This window comes from Pezoporus flaviventris, unplaced genomic scaffold (genome assembly GCF_033815535.1).
Source record: "Pezoporus flaviventris isolate CSIRO_AGI_PZ_B2104156 unplaced genomic scaffold, CSIRO_AGI_Pfla_v1 ptg000154l, whole genome shotgun sequence".
Taxonomy (NCBI): Eukaryota; Metazoa; Chordata; class Aves; order Psittaciformes; family Psittacidae; genus Pezoporus; species Pezoporus flaviventris.
In genome coordinates, this window is record NW_026892702.1 from 1,811,031 (window position 1) to 1,836,516 (window position 25,486).

The 25,486-nt window shown below is 46.8% G+C and overlaps 2 protein-coding genes across 3 annotated transcripts in view; both read left to right on the forward strand.

Annotated features, from left to right (window-relative positions):
• The window catches only part of RPL12 (ribosomal protein L12), a 136,450-nt gene that overhangs the window by 76,312 nt on the left and 34,652 nt on the right, over positions 1 to 25,486 (forward strand). The gene's annotated exons all lie outside the window — the stretch shown is intronic.
• Positions 1 to 25,486, forward strand: part of PNPLA7 (patatin like phospholipase domain containing 7) — a 124,840-nt gene that overhangs the window by 45,147 nt on the left and 54,207 nt on the right. For both annotated transcript variants that reach the window (XM_061479747.1, XM_061479746.1), the window contains 3 exons: positions 6,866 to 6,979; positions 17,754 to 17,814; positions 19,016 to 19,165. In XM_061479747.1, coding sequence (XP_061335731.1) covers positions 6,866 to 6,979; positions 17,754 to 17,814; positions 19,016 to 19,165 — 325 coding nt within the window. The remainder of the gene's footprint in view (positions 1 to 6,865; positions 6,980 to 17,753; positions 17,815 to 19,015; positions 19,166 to 25,486) is intronic.

The window sequence follows — 25,486 nt, forward strand, 5'->3', positions numbered from 1 at the left end:
CACATGTTCCCTTGCAGCTACATGGCTCAGCTGATCATGAAAATTTAAGTTAAGATAAAGCTTCTTTCTTCCCCCCACTCCTCCTTCATGACATTCCTCTAGAAATACACATCATTTTTAACAGCAAGCATCCAAGTCCAGCAGAAGCCACAGAAAGTATTTACAGGGGAAGAGTCAGCAGTGGAGGATGAGAGGGATGTTGCTGAAGTTCCAGCTGGTTTTAGTGTTCTTGTGTGTGAAGCTGAATTAAAGGCAATCAGACCTCATCTTGGTTGAAAGGGATAGAGCAGCTCATAGTGTTCTTTATCTCTTCATCCCCTTCTGAAATTAAGGTGTAATTTCACCATCAGAGGAGCTTGCTGCCTCCCTGTCAGTGGGGTTGCACTTACAGAGACTCTTCAAGGCTGAATAAATCTGTTGGATTTGTTGGGTGTTTTGTGTGTGCTTCAGAGAGCTTTTGGGATGTTTTGTGGTGTTTTGACTGTAATGTTGAATTAGGCAAGCAAAACGTGCATGCATGAGGGTGTTGAGGCGCTGGAACAGGGTGCCCAGAGAAGCTGTGGCTGCCCCATCCCTGGCAGTGTTCAAGGCCAGGTTGGACACAGGGGCTTGGAGCAAGCTGCTCTAGTGGAAGGTGTCCCTGCCTGTGGCAGGGGTTGGAGCTGGGTGAGCTTTAAGCTCCCTTCCAACACAAACCAGGCAGGGATTCTATGCAAGTACCCATCTTTTCCATAGCCACACATATTTAAAGAGTGAAACTTGAATACATGAGGTAGGACTGCTCCTGGTTCCTGCCCCAGCTATAACCTCCCCCTTTTCTGTCCCTTAATGACGTGCACTGGTGCCACAGGGCTGTCATTGCACTGCTACAAAATGCAGGCTCAGGCCTTTGGGGAGAAGCTGTAGCATGATTCCACTGCCTTCATTACACAAGGTAGCAAGCTCAGCTTATTTAATTTCTACATTCATTTTGTATATGCAGTTACACATACAGACATACAACATAATGCTTACATGTATGAGTGTGTGTATATGTATGTATTTTATGTAACTATTTTATATTTTTGATATATATATATAGTGAGAAAGGGAGGTTCGGATTCTTCTTCCTGCACTGCGAAAGTGCAGTATGTCCTCAGTCACAGGGTTAACTTGGCACATGAAAGATTGCAGAAGGTGGTGGTTAGAACAACTTTCAAGAGTACATGGTGTACTGCATTCAGCCCTGGCACTGCTCCCACAAATAGCATCGATTTGCAGCTTGTCTGGTTGCTCTTCCCACTCATTCATTGCTTCCAGCAATGTCTCCTCCTTTGTCCTTTTCTGATACAAACAAGTTAATGTTTCAGATCCTTCCAAACTGATGGCTTCAGGAAACACCTCTGACAGTAGCATCCTCTGCTGCTTCAGGTGCAAATGAGCTGAAGAAGGGTAGCTTGCTTAAACTGGAAAAAGAATGTTGTGTGTAGTGTTTGGTTGCCCTTCATGCAACATTGATCACGTTCCATTGCTGTGTCCAGTTGCAGCAGCAGCATTTCCTGCCCTTGTTGTAGCAAAGACACTCTGAAAATCCATGTGCACGTGTCTGTTGTGCCTCTGCTGTTCTAGTGCTTGTGTTGGCCACTTGGAGACGGGGGGGTGCTGTCTGGTACCTGTAAAACTCACTGGTTGCCCATCCCTTCCCTTGAGCCTCCTAAACTATCAGCAGATGTCAGTGTTGATACTTCTTCTTGTGCCTTCATGGGTGCATCTACGCTTCCTCGCACAGTGTGTTTCATCCCGGTCCCTTGCATATCCTGCACTTTTAGTTAGGTGTGATGCTGCTTCTGTTGAAGCACGGCAGGATGTGTCCTGACTGATCTCCTGTGTGGGAGGGTGCATGTCTGGGGGCTGCTGGGTCCTGCCAGAGACTCTTGTGAGACCATGAAAACCTGATGCCTACAAACACCAAGCTAACTGAGAGATGGTGGTGGTGGCTTTTGTGAACGAGGATTTGGAAGGTGAAGAGTTTAAGCTACATCATTTAATAATCCTTAGGATGCTGTTCTGCTTCCCAGGCTCATAAGTGGTGCTTGCCTTTCTTCCTTTGCAGTCAGAGGTGGTCCCATGTACTGCACCATGGCTGGGGTTTGGCAAGGCAAGGGCTGACACACAGGGCATCCTCAACGTGGAGAGGCTGCTGCGTTTTGTGAGCTGGTATCAAGGAAAAGGCTGATCTGAGAGAAGGAAATACAATGTATGAGATAATAAAAGATTCTCAGGTGGAATTCTGGCCGTAATGGAGAGAAACTTCAAACAGTGTATTACAAGCTGAATGGGAAGGGAATGCCTGGGAAGAGCCACAAGAGCCTATATACATGTGTATATATATGTATATATACATATATATATGCCTGAAGGTGGTGAATGGACCTGTGACCATGAACAGTCCTGTTGACTTGCATTGCTAATTCAGACTAGACCTGTCTTCTGTTGTACCAGCTATACATCAAAACTCACTTGAAAAGAAATGAACAGCAAAAGAAACTATTTTGAATCATGTTAATTTTACTGTTTGCTGACTATTAGGAAAGTCACCCAGTAACTTGTTAAAGTAAGGCTGGATTTGTATGGAGGAGCAAGGTTCTGTTGCCAGCAGATAGATCAACTTAGAGCAGCTCCAGTTCTGGTCAGGTCCTCTATGCAGTCTCAGAGCTGCTTGAGGCTAAGCATGAAAATAGCTGTGCTTATTGCACTGGGGCTGTGCACGCACTTAAAGTTAAGCAGATATTCAAAGTGGTTTGTTGGCTGTAGCTCAAAAAGGAGTCGGGAGTAATTAGACCCACTTGCAGAAGACGACACTTGCTGGTTTTTACTTTCCAAGTGTGTAATTTGGAAAGCTGTAAGAAGAACTGTCAGGAAGGGCTGTTGAAAATGAAGTCAGAAGAGGTCATGAGAATATAAATCGCTTTTTCTGCTCCTTTTAAAACATTTATAATAACATTTTTTCTTTGTAAAGAGCTTGTAAGCCGGGGTTGTGAATCACATGCATTGTGCACAATGGAGGCAATGAATGTGGTTTTGTCACTATTTAATACGGAACTAAGAGAAGATAGGAGAAACTGAGCTGTCAGAATTAACAGAAGCAGTAAAAAGAGCATAAGGTCTATAGCTGGTTGGGTTTCTGGTTTTCTTCCCTTTTTGTTAGTGTTAGGACCAACAGAACTGCAGCAGTGCTTGAGGGACCGTCACCCATGGTAACATCCGCTGTCGATGACAAGAACCACGGAGTGTGCAACACTGGACTGACACGTGCTCCTTAATACGAAATACGGCATTTGAGGCATGGCTTCATTCAGCTCTTGGGGGAAATGGAGCTAAAGGCAAGGATGGACAGACAGGTTCTTGAGGTTGTGATGGAGAGGAGGTGTTGATGTTTGCTGTAATCGAGGAGCTCAGGGGGAGACCTTGGAGCCAGGGGAGCAATGAACAGAATGAATGCACAGTGTGTTTGCATGGCTGATAAAATATGATGTAGCAGTTGGATTTCAGAGAGGTGATTTCAGAGTGGAAATAGCACTGTGAAGTGAGTTAGATGAGTTTATAACGGGCAGGAAGAACAAACAGCTCTGGGTTATAAGACGGCAAAGAGAAGAGCAGCCAGTCCAGACAGAGCAGAAGAGGTGATGGCCTTGTGTGGATCCAGGAAAGCTGGAGGATTGTTGGAGAGGAAGAGCAAGGCTATGGGCGAATTAAAAATTAAAAGAGAAGACCAGAAATGGGCAGTGAGGCAGAACCGGTCAGAGGATTGTTACTAAGGAGAAGGAGCGAGTGTTACAGGAGATGAACCACAGATGTGCTGTTGCCTCAAGCAAAATATATCCCATTGACTTGGATTTGAAAAGGGGTGGGAAAGAGTCCATGGATTCCTCCTTGCACTCAAGCAAATGCTGTAGCTGTGTTCATGCTGGTGTGGGTAAAGGATGATAATGAGGGTCTGGGAGGAGCTCAGAAGAGACCCTTGGGTGATTATATAGACAAATATTTACTCCTCCCCCCCATAGGCTTGAGTAGGATTTAGGAGATAATAATACCATTTCTTGACACATCTGTGTGTTGACGTTGTGATGGAGGTGCCTTTGGGTGCTTTGCTGCAGCTCTGCTGGGTGATCAAAATGTTACATTTCTTCTTTATGACCGAGGAGATAATCCTACAGGGGTGATGTGATTGCAGGTGGGTTTTAGTCATGTTCAAGGTCAAGCTTCATCTCAAAGCCTTGTGCTGTTTCAAGCCTGTAAACCAGGAAAACTTGTTCAACAGGTTTATTGGAGAGAGGAGCCCAGGGATTTGAATGTGGCTTAAGACTGGAATAGTTTCAAGTACACATTTGCCTGAAACTTCTTTTTTTTCTGGGCAAGAAAAAAAAATCCTCTGAGTAGATGACATCTGAAATGGTTTATTAAGAACAAATACAAAGAAAAATGTCACTTGCAGGGAGAACTATGACTCAGTGTTAGAATGTGGTTTTGATCTCCAGAAAAGGTGAGAAGAAGCAAACACTTATTTGGCAGATTCCTATGTGCAGAAAATCTAAAACCAGTGCAAAGAAGATTATAACCATGGGGTGTGACGTGGGGAGAGGTGGAGTGAAGGTGGAGGATAATCCTACAGATAGTCCACATGTTGAGTGAGAGCCCTTTCACTTCCAGGGAAGTGGATGTATTTTATTAACAGTTTGGGATTATAAAAATGGAGATTGGGAACTAAGGTGATAATATTGAAGGGGAAAGCAAAATTTTCCTGTCTCAGTGTGCAGTGTCTGGGACCTGGGTATTTTCCATTCTGGAACACTGGGATGTATTCAAATGCAAATACCAGTGCTGATGGCGAAACTCAGCTGGTACCTGTGAGTAAGAGTGGCACAAGATCTATGGTCTGTGATCAGTTGGGAATTACAGGCAACAAATTCCCTACAGTCGAGAAGGTCCATAACACGAGTGGTATTGCAAACACCATTTGCTCCAAAGACCTGAAGGGCTCCCTGTGAAGGAGGTTTGGAAAGGTCTTCATCCTCCTGTGCTCTGCCTGGGGAGCCCTTTGACAAGACAAGGTCACAGTCTGGAGGGCAAAAATCCCATGGATTTGTTTTAATGTTAGAATTTAATTCCCTTTTTTTGCAAATCTCATCTTTGCTGAAAGACTTCAGCCCTTTGGAGCACGCTTCATGTTATGCACTCGTATATCACAGGAGGAGTGGAAAGGGATCTGAGACAGTTTGAGTGTTTGTCTTCTTTTAACAAATGAAAATCAGATGGTGACTGGCCGAGAGGAAGGGTGTTATTTTAATGATTGAACCTCCTCAGCTGCTTGCAGGATAGGGAAGCTACAGTACAGAGGCAAAAACTGGAATAAAAAGCTGGAAGTGGGGAGAGAGAAACCAGATGATGTTGTACAACCATTTGTGGAACCTAAGAGGGATTTGTTCCTCCATGAATGTATGTACCAAGATGCTGTGAGGTTTCTTTCCCCTTCTATCTGAATGAGGCCTACAGGTGTGGTGGAGAGGGACTCTTCATCACGGAGGTAGGGATAGTACAAGGGGTGGTGGGCTTAAACAGGGGGAGTTTAGGTTAGATATAAGGCAGAAGCTCTTCCCTGTGAGGGTGCTGAGGCGCTGGCACAGGGTGCCCAGAGAAGCTGTGGCTGCCCCATCCCTGGCAGTGTTCAAGGCCAGGTTGGACACAGGGGCTTGGAGCAAGCTGCTCTAGTGGAAGGTGTCCCTGCCTGTGGCAGGGATTGGAACTGGATGATCTTAAGGTCCCTTCCAACCGAAACCAGGCTGGGATTCTGTGATACCATGATTATTTTAGTTTAAAATGCATAACAAAAACATTTATTCTTACTAACGTAACAAAACCTTCCTGGCATGGGAACAGAAACACAGGCGAGGCCTTGCAAAACAGAGTTACTTTAAATGTGCTTGTGTGCTTTTTCCTGCACAGGACTTGGTGGTGGTGGAACCCCCCTGCAGTAGCAGAGTTAATATTAGCAGGGTGAGCTCAGCTGTCTGGGCTGATGATGCGTGTTGGAGATCAACATGTTCTGACTGTCTGAATGGTTTGTGCACGTGGAAGGCCCTTGTTGGAAGTGGGGTCATGGAGTTGGGTATTTGAAATTCATTTTCTTGTACAGTGGGCAGAGGGATGTGCCAGGGCACCAGGCACAGCTCAGCCATTGGTCAGGGATCATGTACACACTGCATTAACTCTGTGTGTGCCTGAGCTCCATGTTCTGTAACAAAAGCACTGCTGGTGCTGGAATTTGATAGAATCCCAGCCTGGTTTGTGTTGGAAGGGACCTTAAAGCTCCTCCAGTTCCAACCCCTGCACAGGCAGGGACACCTTCCACTAGAGCAGCTTGCTCCAAGCCCCTGTGTCCAACCTGGCCTTGAACACTGCCAGGGATGGGGCAGCCACAGCTTCTCTGGGCACCCTGTGCCAGCGCCTCAGCACCCTCCCAGGGAAGAGTTTCTGCCTAAGAGCTCATCTCAGTCCCCCCTCTCCTGCAGGTTAAAGCCATTCCCCTTGGCCTGTCCCTACAGCTCCCTCTTGTAATACTGTCTGTCTGGCCCTGTGTGTTCTATTTCTGTGAAAACTTAACTTTCCACCAGCAGAGCAGAGATTCTAATACTTTGCTGCAGGTGGACGTGCCTCAGGAAGCTCCCTCTGCAGCCCCCTTGGAGGAAAACAGCACTTGGTTTTGAATGTGTGTGAGCAGCAAGTATGACAGTCTGGATCTTGGGATTTGTTCCATTTCTTCATCCTGACGTGTGATTCTTTCAGCGTGTTGTGGATTCTCTAATATTTTTCTTGTGTACTCTTTCAGGTAGAGGCATTAACCAACCAACCCAGAGCCACCACAGTACATGCCGTCAGAGATTCCGAACTTGCCAAACTCCCTGAGGGAGCACTGGTATCGATCAAGCGCAAATTCCCCCAGGTAAGGAAATGAAAACTCAGTCCTGTCTGTCTCAAATGATGTCTGAGGATCTAAAACTGTCCATTAGCACCAAGTCCTTTGAGGGTTTTATATGTTGATGCATACTGAGAAACATCTGGTTTTCTTTGTCTGCCTGATCTGATCTATACCGGGCTTTCATCAGTTTCTCTTCCTTCCGCATGCTTTACTGCAGGGCTGTTTTGTGTGTCTGGCAGGAGCTCATGTAAATGCAGGCCATACTTATTTAGCAAAGTGGAAATCACTTAGTGCTATTGATGCTAAATGGAGTTTGACTTCTAAAATCACTTTAAAATGTTGTTACTCATTTGTCTTGCTCACCTGGACTTGGAGCCAGCACTCGGTTACACATACCTTTATTCCCAAAGCACTGATATTGGGAGTTTGGATTTCCTTTCCCTTGCATTTTAGGCTGTCAGTCCTTATTCTGTGACTGCCAGATCTGTTTGTGTCTTGAAGACTGAGATTGCTCCCTGTGAATCCATCAACTTCTCGGTCTCCTGTAATTCACTTGACATTATACCTCCCTCCTGCACAACTGGAGTCTGACGGACTCGAAATGTAATTCTTTTGTCCCTAAGTGCATCAGGGACATTATACTAAGCACTAAATCATTGCATTAGCCTTAAAGGCAGCTTTTTAATGCTGTTACTTCAAATGATTTCTGATTTTTCTTTTTGCTGCTTTTAAGGCGTATACTTAACTTGCCAGATGTCTTAAAAAGACCTGCAAAAGTAATAAACCAAGTTAAAATCCTTGCATAAATCCTGGCATCCTGCTTCTTTCCTAGGGCACAGTAACTTTTTAATTACTATTTTTTAACTGTATAACATAAAGCCTATATTCATGCACTCTCCCCTTACAAAAGCTGTGGCGTTTTGTCTCTATTATTGCAGTAGGTGCTCAGAAGTTATGTCAGTGACAAATAATCTTTCTGGTTTCTCTCTGAGCATTATTTTGGCTGAAGTGTTTCTGAACTTGGGGTGTGGGTTGTTAAGGTGCTCCTGTGCTCGGGGTCTCTCTTAAACAGTCCTCTGAGCCTCATCTTCTCTATTTGATGTAACAGGTTTCCTGCCCTGATTTATGACCTGGTAGCAGTGTTCAACTTGTGGAAGTTCTTCCTTTTGAGGGTGCTGAGGCACTGGCACAGGGTGCCCAGAGAAGCTGTGGCTGCCCCATCCCTGGCAGTGTTCAAGGCCAGGTTGGACACAGGGGCTTGGAGCAAGCTGCTCTAGTGGAAGGTGTCCCTGGCCGTGGCAGGGGTTGGAAATGGATGAGTTTTAAGGTCCCTTCAACAGAAACCAGCCTGGGATTCTGCAGTTCTATAACTAAGCTGATCAGAAGATGCTTTGAGAGCTGGAGCACCTCCTCTGCTATGGAGACAGGCTGAGAAAGGCTGGAAAATACACTGCATATATATAAATTTATATATATATATATTTATATATATAAACGTATATATATATGTGTGTGTGTCAGCACATTCAAAAGAAGAGGCAGTCCAAGAGAAGAGAGTCTAGAGCACACAGAAGGTAGCTGGTTGTTGTTTAGAAAAGTCACCTACAAAGGCAAAGAGACAGTGAAATGTTAAGGGAAGTCATGGCAACTGTTTTCAAATGGGTAAAGTTGTTCCCCGATAGAAGGGCACGAGCTGCTCACCATATTGGGTGGAGCAAATGGTGGTGTACTGAAATTGCAGCAGGTGGGTATTGAGGGAAAGCTGATTTTGCTCTCTAGAAAGGCTGAAAAAATGTTACTTGGTTTTATAACCTCTTAAAAAGCTGTGCCTGAGGTAGTGCTAAGTGCTGAGCAGGGGGATGTGCCAAGTGATTTCTCTCTGTCTGTTTTTTTCTCCTGTTATTCTAGTGGAACGATTTACACGCAGGATTTATGATGTTGTTTTCCTCATCCATCCAGAAGTACTGCAGCAGTGAAGGGATAGCTGGTGCAGGAGTTTGAAACAATGGGCAAGGTAGCAGGAGCTTGTTTGTGATTCAGCAGCAGGATGGAGGGTTTCCCTCTGAGTCCTCTGCACATCAGAAAAGCATCTTTTATGGAATCCCAGCCTGGTTTGTGTTGGAAGGGACCTTAAAGCTCATCCAGTTTCAATCCCCTGCCATGGGCAGGGACCCCTTCCACTAGAGCAGCTTGCTCCAAGCCCCTGTGTCCAACCTGGCCTTGAACACTGCCAGGGATGGGGCAGCCACAGCTTCTCTGGGCACCCTGTGCCAGCGCCTCAGCACCCTCACAGGGAAGAGCTTCTGCCTAAGAGCTCATCTCAGTCTCCCCTCTGGCAGGTTAAAGCCATTCCCCTTGGCCTGTCCCTACAGGCCCTTGTCCAAAGCCCCTCTCCACGTTTCCTGTAGCCCCTTTAGGCACTGGAGCTGCTCTAAGGTCTTCCCCCACTTAAGAAGCCTTCTCTTCTTCAGGCTGAACAAACGCAAGTCTCTCTGCCTGTCTTCACATGGCATCCCAGACATTCCCTATTGAAAGTGGTTCACAGTGCAAAACTTCCTTGTTTTCTCCAGGCTCAGCTCCTGCCTGAGGGCCCAGCTCTCCAGCGTAGTTGTCAGGGCACGCAGCCAGTAAGAGCATTTGCTCCTCTGACAGCCTCTGTGCTTACTTCTGGTGCTGCTTGAAGCTTTTCAGTGTAGCAGGAGTGGAAAGGAATTGATTCTTTCTATTTTCATCACTGCCTTCAGTTCTGGAAAGTAGGACAGAGAATCAGCTCACGATTTTTGGCACCTCAAAGCAGTTTCGAAGCAGTAGCGAGAGCACAGCATTTGTGAACAGCTTATAGAGATGTTCTAACAGCAGCATGTAACTTGGATCACATTTCCTAGATTAGCTTTGCCTCTACCAAACTGAGATTGTTTTTATCATTTGAACTTGAAACCTGCTGTAACTGATGGAAATTGCACTGAGAAATTGCTTAGGAGCTTTTGGGGGGGGGGGGTGGAAATCTGTGAGACAACCTTCTGCATGCTAGAAAATACACAGGTGTTCTGCATCTTTCTTTTAATTCCCTATGCCTGCTCTTGGGGTTTAAATACATGGAGTACCCAGCACCCATCCTGAACAGTGAGTCCTGTTACCTTTGTGTGCTTTCCTGAGGTGTATGGAGCCTTCCCTGTGGTTATCTGCCTCTCAAAGCATGATCTGTAATGTGCCCTCTGTTCAAAACGCTTTCTTCTGTGTTGGCTGTACTGTGCATCACATTATTTCAACTTGGTGTAGCACTGGAATAGGTCAGGAGAGGTCATGCTTCTAGAGTTTTCTGTATTTGTTCTCGTGGTCCATTCAAATAAGTTTTTTTTCTTGACTGTAGAAGTGGATGTGAAAAGGAGAGAAGAAAAATGTTCATTGGGAGCATGGTCACCGCCTGTAGCTGCCCAGCGCGAGGCAGGCAGGAGCGAGGGCTGAATCACAGCAGTGATGTGAGAATGCCATTTTTCTTCAAGACACAATTGATCACAAGTGTTAGATGCTCAAAGAGCCCTGGGATAAAGCTTCAGTTCTCTGTGTGCTGTAGCAGCATTTGAAAAGTGCCAGAAATGGTTGTGAGTGAGCCTCGAACATTTGCTTTGTCACAGCAGTTCTCCAACTGTCAGAAGTTTTCATGGGAGACCCCTTGCTAAGCTCCCTGACTGTGTGACAAGCAGAGTGTTTAGCAGAGCTGGGGCCATGGGAAGCTTCAGTAATGCCCTGGTTTTATTCAAGTTGAGGATTTAATTTACCTCTCCTCCTCCCTTGTCCCTCATGAAGAAAAAAAGCTTAAGAAAGCTGGTAGAGAATTATCTCGACTCCTGGCAAGAGCTCTGCAGAAATGAACCTGCTATTATGTGACTTTGTATAGGTGAAATGTTCTTATTACTATTTTACCCCAATTGCATTTACTTTGTAGAACAGAAAGCCCTTGGCAGCCCTGTTTTCCACGCTAGCTTATTCGGTCTCTGTGGTAGAAAGCACTTTTACCTGTCCTTTAACAAAATCACATATGTTAAGGTCTATAATACCCTGTTGTGTAGGCACCGATAAATTGTTATTTGACATATTTAATTTAAAGGTGGCTACTGGATGACTGGTTTGAATTTTAAAGGCTTAACGTTGTATTAACCTAATATTTGAAATTCATAGTCACCTGAGAAAGTCTTTAGCTCACCTGTGAGCCCTCTTGTTCACTGCAAGAACCACAGAACCACAGACTGGTTTGTGTTGGAAGGGACCTTAAAGCTCCTCCAGCTCCAACCCCTGCCACGGCCAGGGACACCTTCCACTAGAGCAGCTTGCTCCAAGCCCCTGTGTCCAACCTGGCCTTGAACACTGCCAGGGATGGGGCAGCCACAGCTTCTCTGGGCACCCTCACAGGGAAGAGCTTCTGCCTAAGAGCTCAGCTCAGTCTCCCCTCTCCTACAGGTTAAAGCCATTCCCCTTCGCCTGTCCCTGTAGGCCCTTGTCCCAAGCCCCTCTCCAGGTTTCCTGCAGCCCCTTTAGGCACTGGAGCTGCTCTAAGGTCTCCCCTTCAGAAGCCTTCTCTTCTCCAGGCTGAACAAGCCCAGCTCTCTCAGACTGATGTGCACTACACAGCACCTTTACTGTCGATTAGTTGTTACTGTGAATTTGGATATTTGTGTACATTTTGTGTCAATTTGCCATGATTTCCCTAAATCAGTTTTGTGAGCCAAGATGGGGAAGAAGCTTTGCTTGTTCCCATTGTTATCTATTAGGAGAGAGTCTGTTTGCCAGGCAATCCCTACTGTTCACACACTGAAAGAAATTTCCATAGGAAAGTATTTTACAGCTGAATTCTCATAAAAATCCTTTTCAAAAGGGCTTATTGTAAAGCAACTCTTAAGTTTCACAGTTGAATAGGAACTAAAGCTTTAACTCGATCCCAGCCATGGAAGATTAGCTGGGTGTGGATAATAGGTAGAAATACTTAAAGGGATTATAGGAAATAGAATGCTATAGTGTGACTGTATCAACTTGGTGTGGGAATTGGAGTAGCTGTGAAGCAAGTGGTGCTCGGGAGGATCCCCAAGACCCGTGATGGATGGCGCAGTGTCTGTGCCAGCGCTGGTGGATGATGGGGAGCTGTAATTCTGCCTGGCCACCTCCAGGAAGGTCATTTGTTTTGGAACTGGAATTAGTCATCCTAAAGAGGCAAATACAGTCCCCTTGGGAATGGGAAGTTCAGTCCTTGCCCTGCAATGCAGAGGCTGCAGGTTGGTTGAGTAATTTAATGTTAGTTAAGCAGAGGGAGAATTAAAGCTTTCCTGGAGCCTTCTCTGTAGCTAATGCAGGAACAGACATTCCTATTCAAGCCGGGGGAGCTGGGGGGATTGGAGGCTGCTAAGAGAGCTCAAGTGGGTCTTACTGGAAATGGAGCTGATTCAGGAATAGTCAGGAAGACAACATATTTCTAGGTACATGGTAAGCTGGGTCAGGGGGGTGGAATTGTGCTGAATAAAGTGTTCTCTATTGCCGTTTGAGAAAGAAAAATACTCTTAATCGTGTTTTGCCCTGCACAAGAGTCTTCTGGTGAGTCAGTCTGGAAAGGTGAGGAGGTGGGAGGATGAACATTTCATTTCCTTTGCTTCCCTGGAGAGGGGCTTTGGACAAGGGCCTGTAGGGACAGGCCAAGGGGAATGGCTTTAACCTGCCAGAGGGGAGACTGAGATGAGCTCTTAGGCAGAAGCTCTTCCCTGTGAGGGTGCTGAGGCGCTGGCACAGGGTGCCCAGAGAAGCTGTGGCTGCCCCATCCCTGGCAGTGTTCAAGGCCAGGTTGGACACAGGGGCTTGGAGCAAGCTGCTCTAGTGGAAGGTGTCCCTGCCCGTGGCAGGGGTTGGAGCTGGAGGAGCTTTAAGGTCCCTTGCAACAGAAACCAGTGTGTGGTTCTATAAGATGTGTGTTTCAACTGAATGTCCTGCTCTGAGCCAGGCCTTAGGAAGTTACCATTGCAGTGGTGTCTACAGAGCAGGACAGGCTTTGGGGCTGCTGGACAGCAGCAGTGCTGCACTGGAATCTTGAGTAGCTTCTGGGATGGAGATACGCTCAGTTTTTAGATCTGTAGGGTCAGATTTCTGCCTTCTGGTCTGAAGAGTCTTTTTCATGAGCTCAGGCTTTGTTTGCTTAGGGGATGCTTTGGAAAGTTGACTCAGTCATCTCTAAGTATCAGGCTCCAAAGTCCAGACTCTCGCTTCAAGACCTGGTGGATGGATACTGAGGTTGGTGGCAAAGCCTGGTGACCTTTCTGAATCACTTCACAGCTTGAGAAGGTAACAGCGGGTAGGAAAGTGCCCTCCTTGTCACAAGGGCAGGTTTAACTTGCACTGTGAAGCCACAGTGGTGCAGCTCTCTTCACACTTGGCCTTACACCAGAAGTGCGCGATCACTGTCCCTGCTCCTCGTTTACTGGTTGCAGTGGTTAACTGTGATGAACTGAGCAGGGCCTGCTCTCTGCTATGGTGGTTTCTGATAATAATGATAACTTCTGCTTTCTCACCAAGTCAAACAGGTTTAGCTCTATCCCCAGTACAGGAGGCAAAAAGTTGCATTTACTTTGCAGGCAATTAATGATTCTCACCTAACTGGGGAGCCTCCTGGTGTTCTCTGGGAGGTTTGGGCTCCAACTCGCTGTCTGAAAAATCAGGGCAGATTTGTCTCCAAACCCTAAACCTCGGCTCCTGCTCTTGTGTCTGTGGAGAGCCGGGGGTGTGTTTGCAGGGCTGGGTGGATGGGTGCCGAGAGTGACTCTAAAACCCAGATGTGCCATAGGGATGAGCACTCCAGGTGCTTCTGCCTGTGCTGTGAAGGCTGTCTAGCCCTCGGTGATGGTGCTGCCATGCAAATGAGACAGTTCAGATGTTGCATGTTCAGGTGCCTGGGGAGTGCTCTGTGCTTTTCTGGCACCATGCTTGGGAAAGGCTGGTGTTTGCATGGAGAGGGGGAGGAAGCCTGGTCTGTTTTGGGAAGAGCAGTGCCTGTCCATCATCGGCTCAGCATTGCCAGGGTTGTATGGCACACTGCAACCCTGGAGGATTGAAAACTCGGGTTTCTTCCCGGTCAGTCTGGTTTTCCCAGCAGCACTGCCAGAGTTCCTGCCTTCCCCTTATGCCCAAACCCTCACTGCCAATTCCCAGGGCTAAAGAGGTAGGGTGGGAATCAGTGACTGCTGAATCACTTCCCAGATGTCTGTGCTGAGATACCCACCCTGCTACCTGCCTTCCTCCTGCCTCCATCTCCTCCAGACCACAGGCAATAACCATTCAGTCCCTGTCCATGACATCCCAACCAAAGAGCTAATTTCTGCTTCCTTCTCCTCCTCACCAGCCCCCTGTGTGCCACTCCAGATCCTCTCCCAGAACCTTGTCATAGTCTTGGGCTGCATCGAGCTGTGCTGCTCCTCCTTGTGCCCTGTTCCTGCAGGAGTAACGGTGCTTGGAAACCTGATGAATGATATTTCTTGTGTCTTGGTTTCACGTTCTCCCCAGTTGTACTGAATGTAGTGAGAGCTGCTCTGCCTGCCCTGTAGTGGGGGGTGAAGGTCAGTCACTGAAGGCTGGGTCTGCTGTCGATGGTGAGGTGTGATTTATAGGGGTGAAGGCGAAGTTTGGGTTAGATTTAAAGCAGAAGCTCTTCCCTGTGAGGGTGCTGAGGCGCTGGCACAGGGTGCCCAGAGAAGCTGTGGCTGCCCCATCCCTGGCAGTGTTCAAGGGCAGGTTGGACACAGGGGCTTGGAGCAAGCTGCTCTAGTGGAAGGTGTCCCTGCCCGTGGCAGGGGGTTAGAACTGGGTGAGCTTTAAGATCCCTTCCCCCCAAACCAGTCTGTGGTTCTATGATTCTTTATAGCTTTTTCCCTCAGACGGATGGACAAGCCTCTTTCCAAGGGAAACCTTGCCCTCTTGTGAAAGGAATCTGGTGTATTAACAGAGAACTCGGGAAATTTCAGTTCAGTTGTTAGCTCCGGTCCCAGGCACTGTTCTTCGGCGTTGCCATGACTGCGGCAGTGACTCATCCCGTTGTGGTTGGTGACTTGCTTGTCTTACAAAGTCACCAGGGAAATAATTGCTCTATGTCTTACGTAGCAAGGCTGCAAGGTCTGCTCCAGCAAACAGGCAAAGAATATTTCCCGGCAATAGGAGCAGCCAGCTGGAAAATGAGACCAATAGGTTTTATTCTTAGTTCCATCGTTAACCTTGGACATTTTCTTTAACGGAGCTGGAGCTCTCCTGAGCTGTCTGTAAAGCAGAAACAGTGCTAAATACAGGAGATGGTTTTAGTAAGTAATTATAATTCTGATGTTTAAAGTGGTTCAGAAGTGTAAGATGTTCATCACACCTTCCAAAGCTGCTGATGGAAAGTGCTGGTTGTGCAGATACGGGTTGTTGGGTGAACACATGTGAGCTGGGTTCTCCGGAATGCTCTCAGGAGGCAGGTTGTCTCCTTAGGAAGGACAACCAGCCTCTTTTATTAAGAATTCCCTCTTTCCCTCCCTGCTCCCCGTAGTTGGGTCAGTTTTCCACAGCTGCACTCAGTGCTGTTTATTGAATTTCAGAACTGCAGCTCTTGCTGTTGCTAAAGCAGTAACAAGTCTGCTGGGTGATCATCAGCTCTTGTTATGTTTTGGACAAATGGAAGCGTTTTAGGTGCTGTCTGGGATTCCAGAATAAGGGAGGAGCTGGGAAAGCATTGCTGCTCTTGGTTCAGCAGGTATGGACAATCTGTGTGTGCCACGGGGGCAAATAAGAGGAACTTCAAAGAAGTTGGTCTTGGACCACTGTGGAGATGGATCCCTGCCCATGGCAGAGGGGTGGAACTGGATGCTTTTAAGGTCCTTTGCAACCCTAAGCATTCTGTGATTCTATGGTTGATGTGGCATCTTCAGGACAGTGCAGTTATGGCTGTGGGACAGAGATTACTGGAATAACTTTGTTTAGCTCTTACTCCTTGTGCTGCTCAAAGTCACCCTCTGTTAGAAGCTGCCTGTTTGCTCTTCTGCCTCCCTCCTAGAGATGCTTAATAAATCTTGGTGCTCATTAAAGCGATGAGTTGCACAGTCTGGGGCCATTTATTTCATTTCATTTTCCAAGCAGGCTATAGAAATGATTCTGATGGACATGTGGACCTGGCTGAGTGCTTACATGGCCTTTTACTTGAAAGATGCACCCTGAAGTGCCTGTTCCTGTGGGAACAGTGTGTCTGTCTAAAGTCTAAGGTAGCTGTTTCCTGCTTCTTATTGAGCTTATGAAGAGTCTGGGGAACATTTCTTGTGTTGGTAGTTTGTCTTCCTGAAGATTAGAGTTATTTTGACCTTGAATTATTTATTAGGGAGACAGTGTCTAATGATTGCTCTATTAATTCTTAATGCATTTAAATATCCCTTTTCCTTGTTTGGTAAAACACTTGCACAGAGCTTTGTGGAATGAGTGACGCATTCCCCATGCCTGTCACTCCTTGGCATTGCAATTATTAGTCTTTGGCTACAGCACTTGTTGGGATTATTGGTTGTTGGGGATGAGCTGGTCAGCTCTCAGCTGTGCTGGGCTGGTTGAGTATTGGTTTGTATCCATGTGAGTCCTGTTGGGAAAAACCCTGGGAAAAAAAAATGTCCCTAAAAAGGTCTCAGAGAAACGTGACTTGAGGGGAGAGCAGTTTGTTAGATAGTTTGTTCTGATTCTGCAGACAGTGTGTCTGTATCCCTTTCATTCAAGATACTTTGTATTGATTACTGTAAATATGGACTAATTCCTAAGGTCAGGTGGAAGCAGAACTGTGGGGGAGATCCTGTAGCCCCAAGGCTTTTTGAGCCCTTAGTACCTACAGACAGTGGAGGTGGCAACAGCCACCCAGGAGTGAGAGTGACCCAGAGGTCCCAGTGCCCTGCAGGAAGAAATGAGAAGGACTGGAAATGCAGCTTGATTGACAAAAATTTGGATTTTTTCATCTCTGCTGTGCTCTGGGGAGACTCCCCCTGCAGTCCTGATCCAGCTCTGGGGCAGCAGCACAAGAGGGACCTGGAGCTGTTGGAGAGAGTGCAGAGGAGTCCATGGAGATGCTGCGAGGGCTGGAGCAGCTCTGCTCTGGAGCCAGGCTGAGAGAGCTGGGCTGGGGCAGCCTGGAGAAGAGAAGGCTCCTGAAGGGGAGACCTGAGAGCAGCTCCAGTGCCTGAAGGGGCTGCAGGAAGGCTGGAGAGGGGCTTGGGACAAGGGCCTGTAGGGACAGGCCAAGGGGAATGGCTTTAACCTGCCAGAGGGAAGACCGAGATGAGCTCTTAGGCAGAAGCTCTTCGCTGTGAGGGTGCTGAGGCGCTGGCACAGGGTGCCCCATCCCTGGCAGTGTTCAAGGCCAGGTTGGACACAGGGGCTTGGAGCAAGCTGCTCTAGTGGAAGGTGTCCCTGCCCGTGGCAGGGGTTGCAGCTGGATGTGCTTCAAGTTCCCTTCCACCCAAACCCGGCTGGGATTCTGTGTTTTTCTTTTGTTCCCCAAAATAAGTTAAACACTGTCTGTTTGGGGTTCACTTTGTTTTCTTATTCTTCCAGATTAGACTAAAATAAGGTAAAAGAAATCCAGACAAATGATCAGTCACCATATGTTCCAGCCAGCGAAGAAGCCATGCTTATAAACCTTGTCTCTGTGCAGTTTAACTTGATATGATGTCTTACAAGAGGTTGAAATGATCCATTTAGATGCACTATTTTTAGTACATTCTGCCTGAATGTTTGTTTCTCTTCTTTCTTTCTTTCCCATTGCTAGGTTGTGACTAGACTTATTCACTTGCTGGGCGAGAAGATTCTTGGCAGTCTTCAGCAGGGAGGTAAGACTTGTTCCTGGACTACTCCATTGATACTGATGCTTCCTGAGAGCTGGATTTATACCCTTAAATCTGGAATCAGAAAAGCACATCCTTGAAATGAGAATTTGTCACTAAATATTTTAGCTGTTGTCACAAGTGAATGGTGATTTTATTATATATATGTGCACAATTTCTTTTGGCAGAGCATAGGTAATTCAGTGTGGGAATGGGATGATTTGCAATTGAAATAGAAAAGGAGTGCTGCTTGTATGCACTGAAATTTCCTTGAGTTTCTTGTGAGAAGAGCTCCAAGGGAGTGCTGGAAATAGCAGCTGTAATAGACTTGAATCAGGCAGTCTGAGTGGCAGCTCCTGGAGACTGACTTAATCTGTCTGTATTTGCATTATGTTGCTGCATTAATTGAGAGGAAGCGGTCCTATGGGTTGGTTCTTAAGCTTTTTGTATGTGGCACAGGCAAAACAAAGTGTATTTACTGATAGAAGTGTGTAGGAGGAAATGTTCAAGGTGCAGTGGTTTGGAACTGAAACAGGGGAAGTTCAGGTTAGATAAAAAGAAGCTGCTTTGCTGTGGAACAGGTTGTCCAGAGAAGTGGAGAATGCCCCATCCCTGGCAGTGTTCAAGGGCAGACTGGGGAGAGTATTGGGCAACATGGTGTAGTGTGATGTGTCCCTGCCCATGGAAGGGGTTGGAACTGGATGAGCTTTTAATGTCCCTTCCAACACAAACCGGGCTGGGATACTTCAGATGTTACCACAGCTTCTCTGGGCACCCTGTGCCAGCGCCTCAGCATCCTCCCAGGGAAGAGCTTCTGCCTAAGAGCTCATCTCAGTCTCCCCTCTGGCAGGTTAAAGCCTTTCCCCTTGGCCTGTCCCTACCTGCCCTTGTACAAAGTGCCTTTCAAAAGTGCCTTTTTATCTTTGTCTTAACATGTCAGGTAAATGCACATCACATTTAAAAAACAATTTTACTGTCGCCTAACTTCCATGGCAGCAGCCAAAAATGACAGAAATTGATCTTCATCTTCTCAAGTAGGAGATGTGTGGGAACTCTTCTATGTGCCCTGGAGGATGTCACATTTCTCTTGGGTTAAGCAATTCTCTGGCACTTTCCTTGCCCTCTGGCAGTTGAAAACCATGACGTGACACTGAAGTGACACACAGCTCCTGGGTTGGCTGATGGCACATCTTTTCTTTCCGAACAGGTCATCCTCTTGGATATCACAGCTCGGGCAGCAAGTGGGATGCTGGGAATCCTGCCAGCAATCTCTCCACAGTGGCAATTATGCCGGTGTCTGAAGATGTGCCACTGACAGCTTTCACTCTGGAGCTCAAGCACGCTCTCAGCGCTGTGGGTAAGAGGTGTTCATGTGTTACTGCACCATGGGGAAGGAATGCTGCTTGCCTTGGTGGAGAGGTATGGCCAGGTACCTGGCCTCAGCGAGAGGTGAATTCATGCTGCTTTGGGGGTAGGGATAGAGCAGTGCTCAGGATCAGCCTTTTTCATGACCTTTTGCTTCACTGTTCCCACCCCTAACATGCATTTAGTTTCAGTGGGAAACTTTGTGGCCTTAATGACTCAGAAATTTTAACCACTCTGTCTGGCCTCTTGCCTTGGTTTCAATGGACAGATTCCCCACCAGGGCACTGTGCCCATGGAGCCTCTCTGTGAGTCCAGTTCTCTCCATCTCATCTCGGAGAGCTTTTCAGGCTTCCTCAGTTGTACAGCTTCATCCACCAAAGGATCTCATATGCACTTTTCTTCTGCTGAGGTAGTGCAGTGAGTGGTAAACATACAACTTGATGGAAGAGGCTTGTGGAGGAGATCCAGGCTGGCACTGGAAGTTCCAACTTTAGTCCTAGATCGTTGTCCAATTTGTTGCCCTCTTGTTTGTCTCTCCTGTGCTCACAAACCCCTGTATTCAGCTCGCAGCTGAGTCATTAATTGCTTTACCCATTGGTGCAGTTGTGTCTGCAATTCCAGTTGCTCACAAACCCCTGTATTTAATTCACGATTCAGTTCATGCTCAGTACTACAGTTTGACATTTCCTGAACATCCTCTTCTCATCCTCAGACGGTATCACACACCTCTTGAGTAAATCTGCTGTAATCCTTTGATGAATTGTTAGTCTGCTATCTCATGGCTTTTGATTTTGAAAAGTACAGGTTATACAATGCTTGAGGTACAACCACTTACATTTATTGGTTATTGCCTTTTTGACCTCAAGGGTATCTGGAGCTGGCACTTAGTAGTCTCCTATAAAAAATCTATTAGGTGAGCAGGCACAGGGAAAAGCTGTTGCTTAATCCCTTTAACCTTTGAAATGTGAATCTGTGTGCAGCTTATGGTGGAGTCAGAGTGAGAACTGATTTGTGGGCGGCAGAAGATTCCTCTTACTTTGAGATGCTCCATCCCTAATGGAGCACAGCTCCCAGCTATACTGCTAATGGGTACTTCTTATGGATTGGTGCCAGCTTGTTTTGATGTGTGACAGCACTCAGAGCCTGTAAATAAAACAAACAGACATTTAAGGAGGTAGATGGACTATTTGGGAATAAAAATAACTTCTCCAGTTGAAAGCGACTGGAGTGAGGGGGTTTGTGATGATCACTTCACCTTTCCTCGGTCACCCTCTTCGCCTTCTCTTTTCCTAAACTGATGTCTGTGTGGTGCTCGGCAGCTGTAGATGGTACTGCACAACCTTGGCTTCTGAAGTTCTTGCCAAAATGGAGCAGTGGGAAGAGAAAAGTGTTGTGTGAAAACACAGCTGGTCGTGTGGCTCCCAGCACAGCTGGCAGAGCAAGCCTGCCAGCCTTTGTAACCTCTGCTCACTGGGACAGTCCATCAGCAATGCTCTGGGACAGTGGTGAACCTTCTGCCAGTGCTTCACTGCAAGGGGCTTGCTGTATGTTAGTTGTTTCTTTCCCAGCAGCAGCAAGCTCTGCTTGCTATTTAACCTTTTCTATTTCCTCCTTTTCTCCTCTTGTGTTTTCTCTTATCCCTGTCCAGAGAAGCTGTGGCTGCCCCATCCCTGGCAGTGTTCAAGGCCAGGTTGGACACAGGGGCTTGGAGCAAGCTGTGCTAGTGGAAGGTGTCCCTGCCTGTGGCAGGGGTTGGAACTGGAGGAGCTTTAAGGTCCCTTCCAACACAAACGAGGCTGGGATTCTATGATTATTATTTTTCCTATTAATCCTGGTGGAGCTGAGCACGTCTTTGATTAAAAGCTCTTCTGCAGTATTCGGATTTTAAGAATTATTTGCCTATTTTTTGTTCTTTTTCTGGGGCCAGCTCAGAGATACCATGTGGCTTTGAATGCTGGTTCTATGTGGGAGCCCTCTGATCGTATATAATTTCAAACCAACGTAGGGAGGAATTCAAATCCAACATATGTGTCTCTCCTTCCTTTCTGCCCTTTAAATATAAGCTTTCTTTCCATTTCTAAAAATGTAAAGTGTATTGGAAAGCTCGCTGAAGCATCTTTTCTAATACTTTAGAGGAGTTTTTAGTTGTACTTCTGCCTGATTTTCCCTTCTTTACACACAGATCAGATTTAAGTGTTAAGTGTTTAATGTGGTGCCTTGACCCTGGCACAACTGAGTATTTCATGCTGGGAAATCAAACTCATTTATCAGTTCTGTCTCTGCCACATGATTTTATAGACTTCTGTTAGGCCAAATGTAAATTCTCTTTTGATTAAGTCCAGGCAAGGAAGCTGCTGTGCTAAAATCTTCCCTGAGTGCATTCTGGACTGGATGTATCTTATTGTGCCAGCATGCTTTCCAGGTGAGGTGGGTTTCATGAGCAAGCTGCTCTAGTGGAAGGTGTCCCTGCCCATGGCAGGGGGTTGGACCTGGGTGAGCTTTAAGGTCCCTTTCACCCAAACCGTTCTATGTTTCTATGATTTGCAATCATTTCTAAGCATCAGAGATCACACCTTGACCTCTGGGCCTCTGATTTCTCTAGGCAACTTTCTGACTATGTTTTATGAGACTTAGAACTAGGGTATCTGTATTCCCACTCCTGCATATCTTATGAAATTGATGTGGAGAACAGTTACCAAAGTGAGAACCATGCTCATCTTTGGAAAGAAAGGAAGAGTTTTGTCTCCTCTGTGTGATGCTTGTGTCTCCTCTGTGTGATGCTTGTGTCTCCTCTGTGTGATGCTTGTGTCTCCTCACCGGGGCAGTTTGAGCCTGGCAGCCTTGCTGGAGGGTTTTCTCAGCCCTTTCCTCGAGTGCCTTTTAAAATATAAAATGAACTAGTCCTCAGACACTTGCCAGCATTTTGTTCTCCTCAGTTCTCCTTCATGGAACTGTAGTTCTGTACTGAAGAACAGATGATTCTGGAGTACCAGTTTAGATGCTCCATGAGGTTTCCCCATGAATCATGATCCTCTGTGCCTGGGGGTAAGACTGCTGCTGTGTGGTTTTCTCACCTGAAGCACATCAAGGCTCAGAAGTCAAAATCCCAACAAGGTCATAGCATGAAAAGGTCCCTCAGGGGCTGTTAAAAGTCCCCTCCTCTGTCTTGAGAATCTCATGAAATTGCTGGCGGCTGGGAGAATGTCATTAGGCTTTCCTTGCTCTAATACTCTTCCCCAGCAATCTGCTGCTGGGTACAGTCACAGACACACTACTAGGCTTAGATAAATATTTAATGTTACCTCATATCACCTCTGCTGAGTTCATAACTTTGAGCTCATCACCCTATGTCTAAAGCTACTGAAAAAGAACAGTCCCTGAAGGATGTAGGTGGCTGCTGTAGGATGGAGGGATCATAGAACCACAGCCTGGTTTGTGTTGGAAAGGACCTTAAAGCTTATCCAGTTCCAACCCCTGCCACGGGCAGGGGCACCTTCCACTAGAGCAGCTTGTCCAGGCCCCATCCAGTCTGGCCTGTCATGTAGATGTTTTCATGACTCCAGCAGCAGCTGTGGGGCTGATGACAGGAGTGGGAAGAGCATCACTAGATGATGATCTGTAACTATGATAGTGCAAGTTTAGAAAGCACTAACTAACTAACATTCTTTTGGGTGCTCCTGCCTGCAGCTATGGCTGTTCAAGGAAGATGTACTTGAGAAGGAGAGCTTTTTATTACTTTGTTGCTCTCTCCACTTTAGTTTAAATAACACTTTTGGTCGTTCTGGTCTATGAGAACACATATGTTGTTGTTCTTGATCACATTAACGGAGGGTTATTTAATGGTTTGTTAATTGGGAGCTTGCTAGAGATTGGGAATGGAGAGCAGATAGTTGTTATTTCTGAAACAAACCAGAGTGGGTTCAGTTGGAAGCATCCATGTAGTCTCTGATGGCGATGAACAAGGGTCTGGGCACCTCTATCCCATGTGTCAGTGTGCAGGGGGATGCCTTGCAGGCTTAGACCTTAGAGCAGCTCCAGTGCCTAAAGGGGCTGCAGGAAAGCTGGAGAGGGGCTTGGGACAAGGGCCTGGAGGGCCAGGCCAAGGGGAATGGCTTTAACCTGCCAGAGGGGAGGCTGAGATGAGCTCTTAGGCAGAAGCTCTTCCCTGTGAGGGTGCTGAGGCGCTGGCACAGGGTGCCCAGAGAAGCTGTGGCTGCCCCATCCCTGGCAGTGTTCAAGGCCAGGTTGGACACAGGGGCTTGGAGCAAACTGCTCTAGTGGAAGGTGTCCCTGCCCGTGGCAGGGGTTGGAACTGGATGAGCTTTAAGGTCCCTTCCAACACAAACCAGGCTGGGATTCTATGATATGCTCCTCTAAGGCTCTTTTCATGCTTGATGGGGATGTGTTGTCCCCATTCAGGTCATCTGTGGGTGACATAGCCATCACCTTGACTGTCACAGAGAGGCACCTTGGCTCTACAAGCCTGCGTGTCACCTGCACAGAAGGTTCTGGCTGGCAGGGTGTCTGGGTTGATGCTTCCCCTGTAGGGCATGGCCCTGTGTGTTAGAGCGGCGTGGTGCCCTCCCACCTCCTCCTGATGTTCTTGGATCTTGGTGACAGGGTGCAGGGAGGTAGCAGGCAACCGCAGAGGTGCAGCATTCTGCTCCCTCCTCGGCCTTTGTCTCTCTTGATGTTTTTGTTGTATTCCTTGGTTCATTTTGCATTCCTGTTGTTCATCTTTGCTGCTGGACTTCCACCACTGTTACAAGGCTTAGTAAATCACTTATAATGGAAGAAAAGGTGGTCAATATATCACTTCTGTTTTGCTAAGAGCTTTGGCACGTTAAAGAACACAAATGGTAACTGGTGTTGAATGCTTTTTCAGAATTGACCTGCCCTCTTTCCCTTGCTGTCTTCATCATGTGCAATGTCATCAGTATTTCTTCTGGGAGACCTCTTTCAATCCTGTTATGCTACCCAAAGTTGTGCTAGACCAACTGTTGTGAAGCTGAATGGTGAAACAGATCAAAGAATCTACCATGTTAAAGAAAGATGTGGTTTTACCACAAGAGTTGGGTCTCAGAATCCCAGTCTGGTTTGTGTTGGAAGGGATCTTAAAGCTCATCCAGTCCCAACCCCTGCCACGGGCAGGGACACCTTCCACTAGAGCAGCTTGCTCCAAGCCCTTCTGTCCAGCCTGGCCTTGAAGAGGCTCCCTGCAGAAGGACGGTTCGGTGGGCACCAGGGAGGAGCAGCACAGATGCAGGAGTGAAGGACAGGTTAAACCAGCTCTGCTCTTGAAGGGTGTATGAACTAATTCTGTCTACTTGGAACTTAGTGCTTTCATAGGAACCAACTCCCGGAAGCTTCACTGGAAGATGAGGAAGTTCAGTTCTCCTCTCAGGTCATCCTCCTTTCTGTGCTTTCTTACCAGCTTTTACTTGGTATCCCTTGGTCTTCACTTACGGATATTTTTGTCCCTATTTGTTTGCTCCTCCTTCCTCATCAGTGTCACAAAGAACAAACATGATTTGGATGTTGGAAAGTACAAGATGATAAATCATACTTCTGAGTGTTTTCAGGTCTAACCCCGAACTGTGTTAAGGCAGAGTGAAGTCTTTGCTGGAGGAATTGAGCATTGTGAGCTGGCCTGGAGGTCATGGTGCTCAGCTCCCGGTGCTGGACTTGCAGCTTTTCCTTATGGAACAGAGAAGCGTGAAATTGCAACCTCACCATGTTGTTCCTTCATGGTTCCTTGATTTTTACCAAACACATTGAACTTGCTGTTTCATTAGTGCCTTGAGAGACCTCACATAATGAAGTGTTTTGTTATTTGGACCATAAATCTCGGTTCTTTTTTAATGAAAATCTGAAGGATTGCACAATGAAAGCATGAATACAAAGCAACTGCTCCTTCCTGCTTCCTAAATGTGAAGTTCTCTCTCAGTATGAGACACATAATGTTTTCTCTAGGTGCGAGGTTAATCTCTTCAGTTTTCTTTTCTTTGCGTTTTAATTCAGCTGCAGTTACTCTGCAACCTCCACCACATATGGCACGTGGGATGCTGGGGAGGGACTCTTCATTAGGGACTGTAGTTATAGGACAAGGGGTAACGGGTTAAAACTTAAACAGGGGAAGTTTAGATTGGATATAAGGAGGAAATTCTTTACTGTGAGGGTGATGAGGCACTGGAATGGGTTGCCCAGGGAGGTTGTGAATGCTCCATCCCTGGCAGTGTTCAAGGCCAGGTTGGACAGAGCCTTGGGTGCCATGGTTTAGTGTGAGGTGTCCCTGCCCATGGCAGGGGGGTTG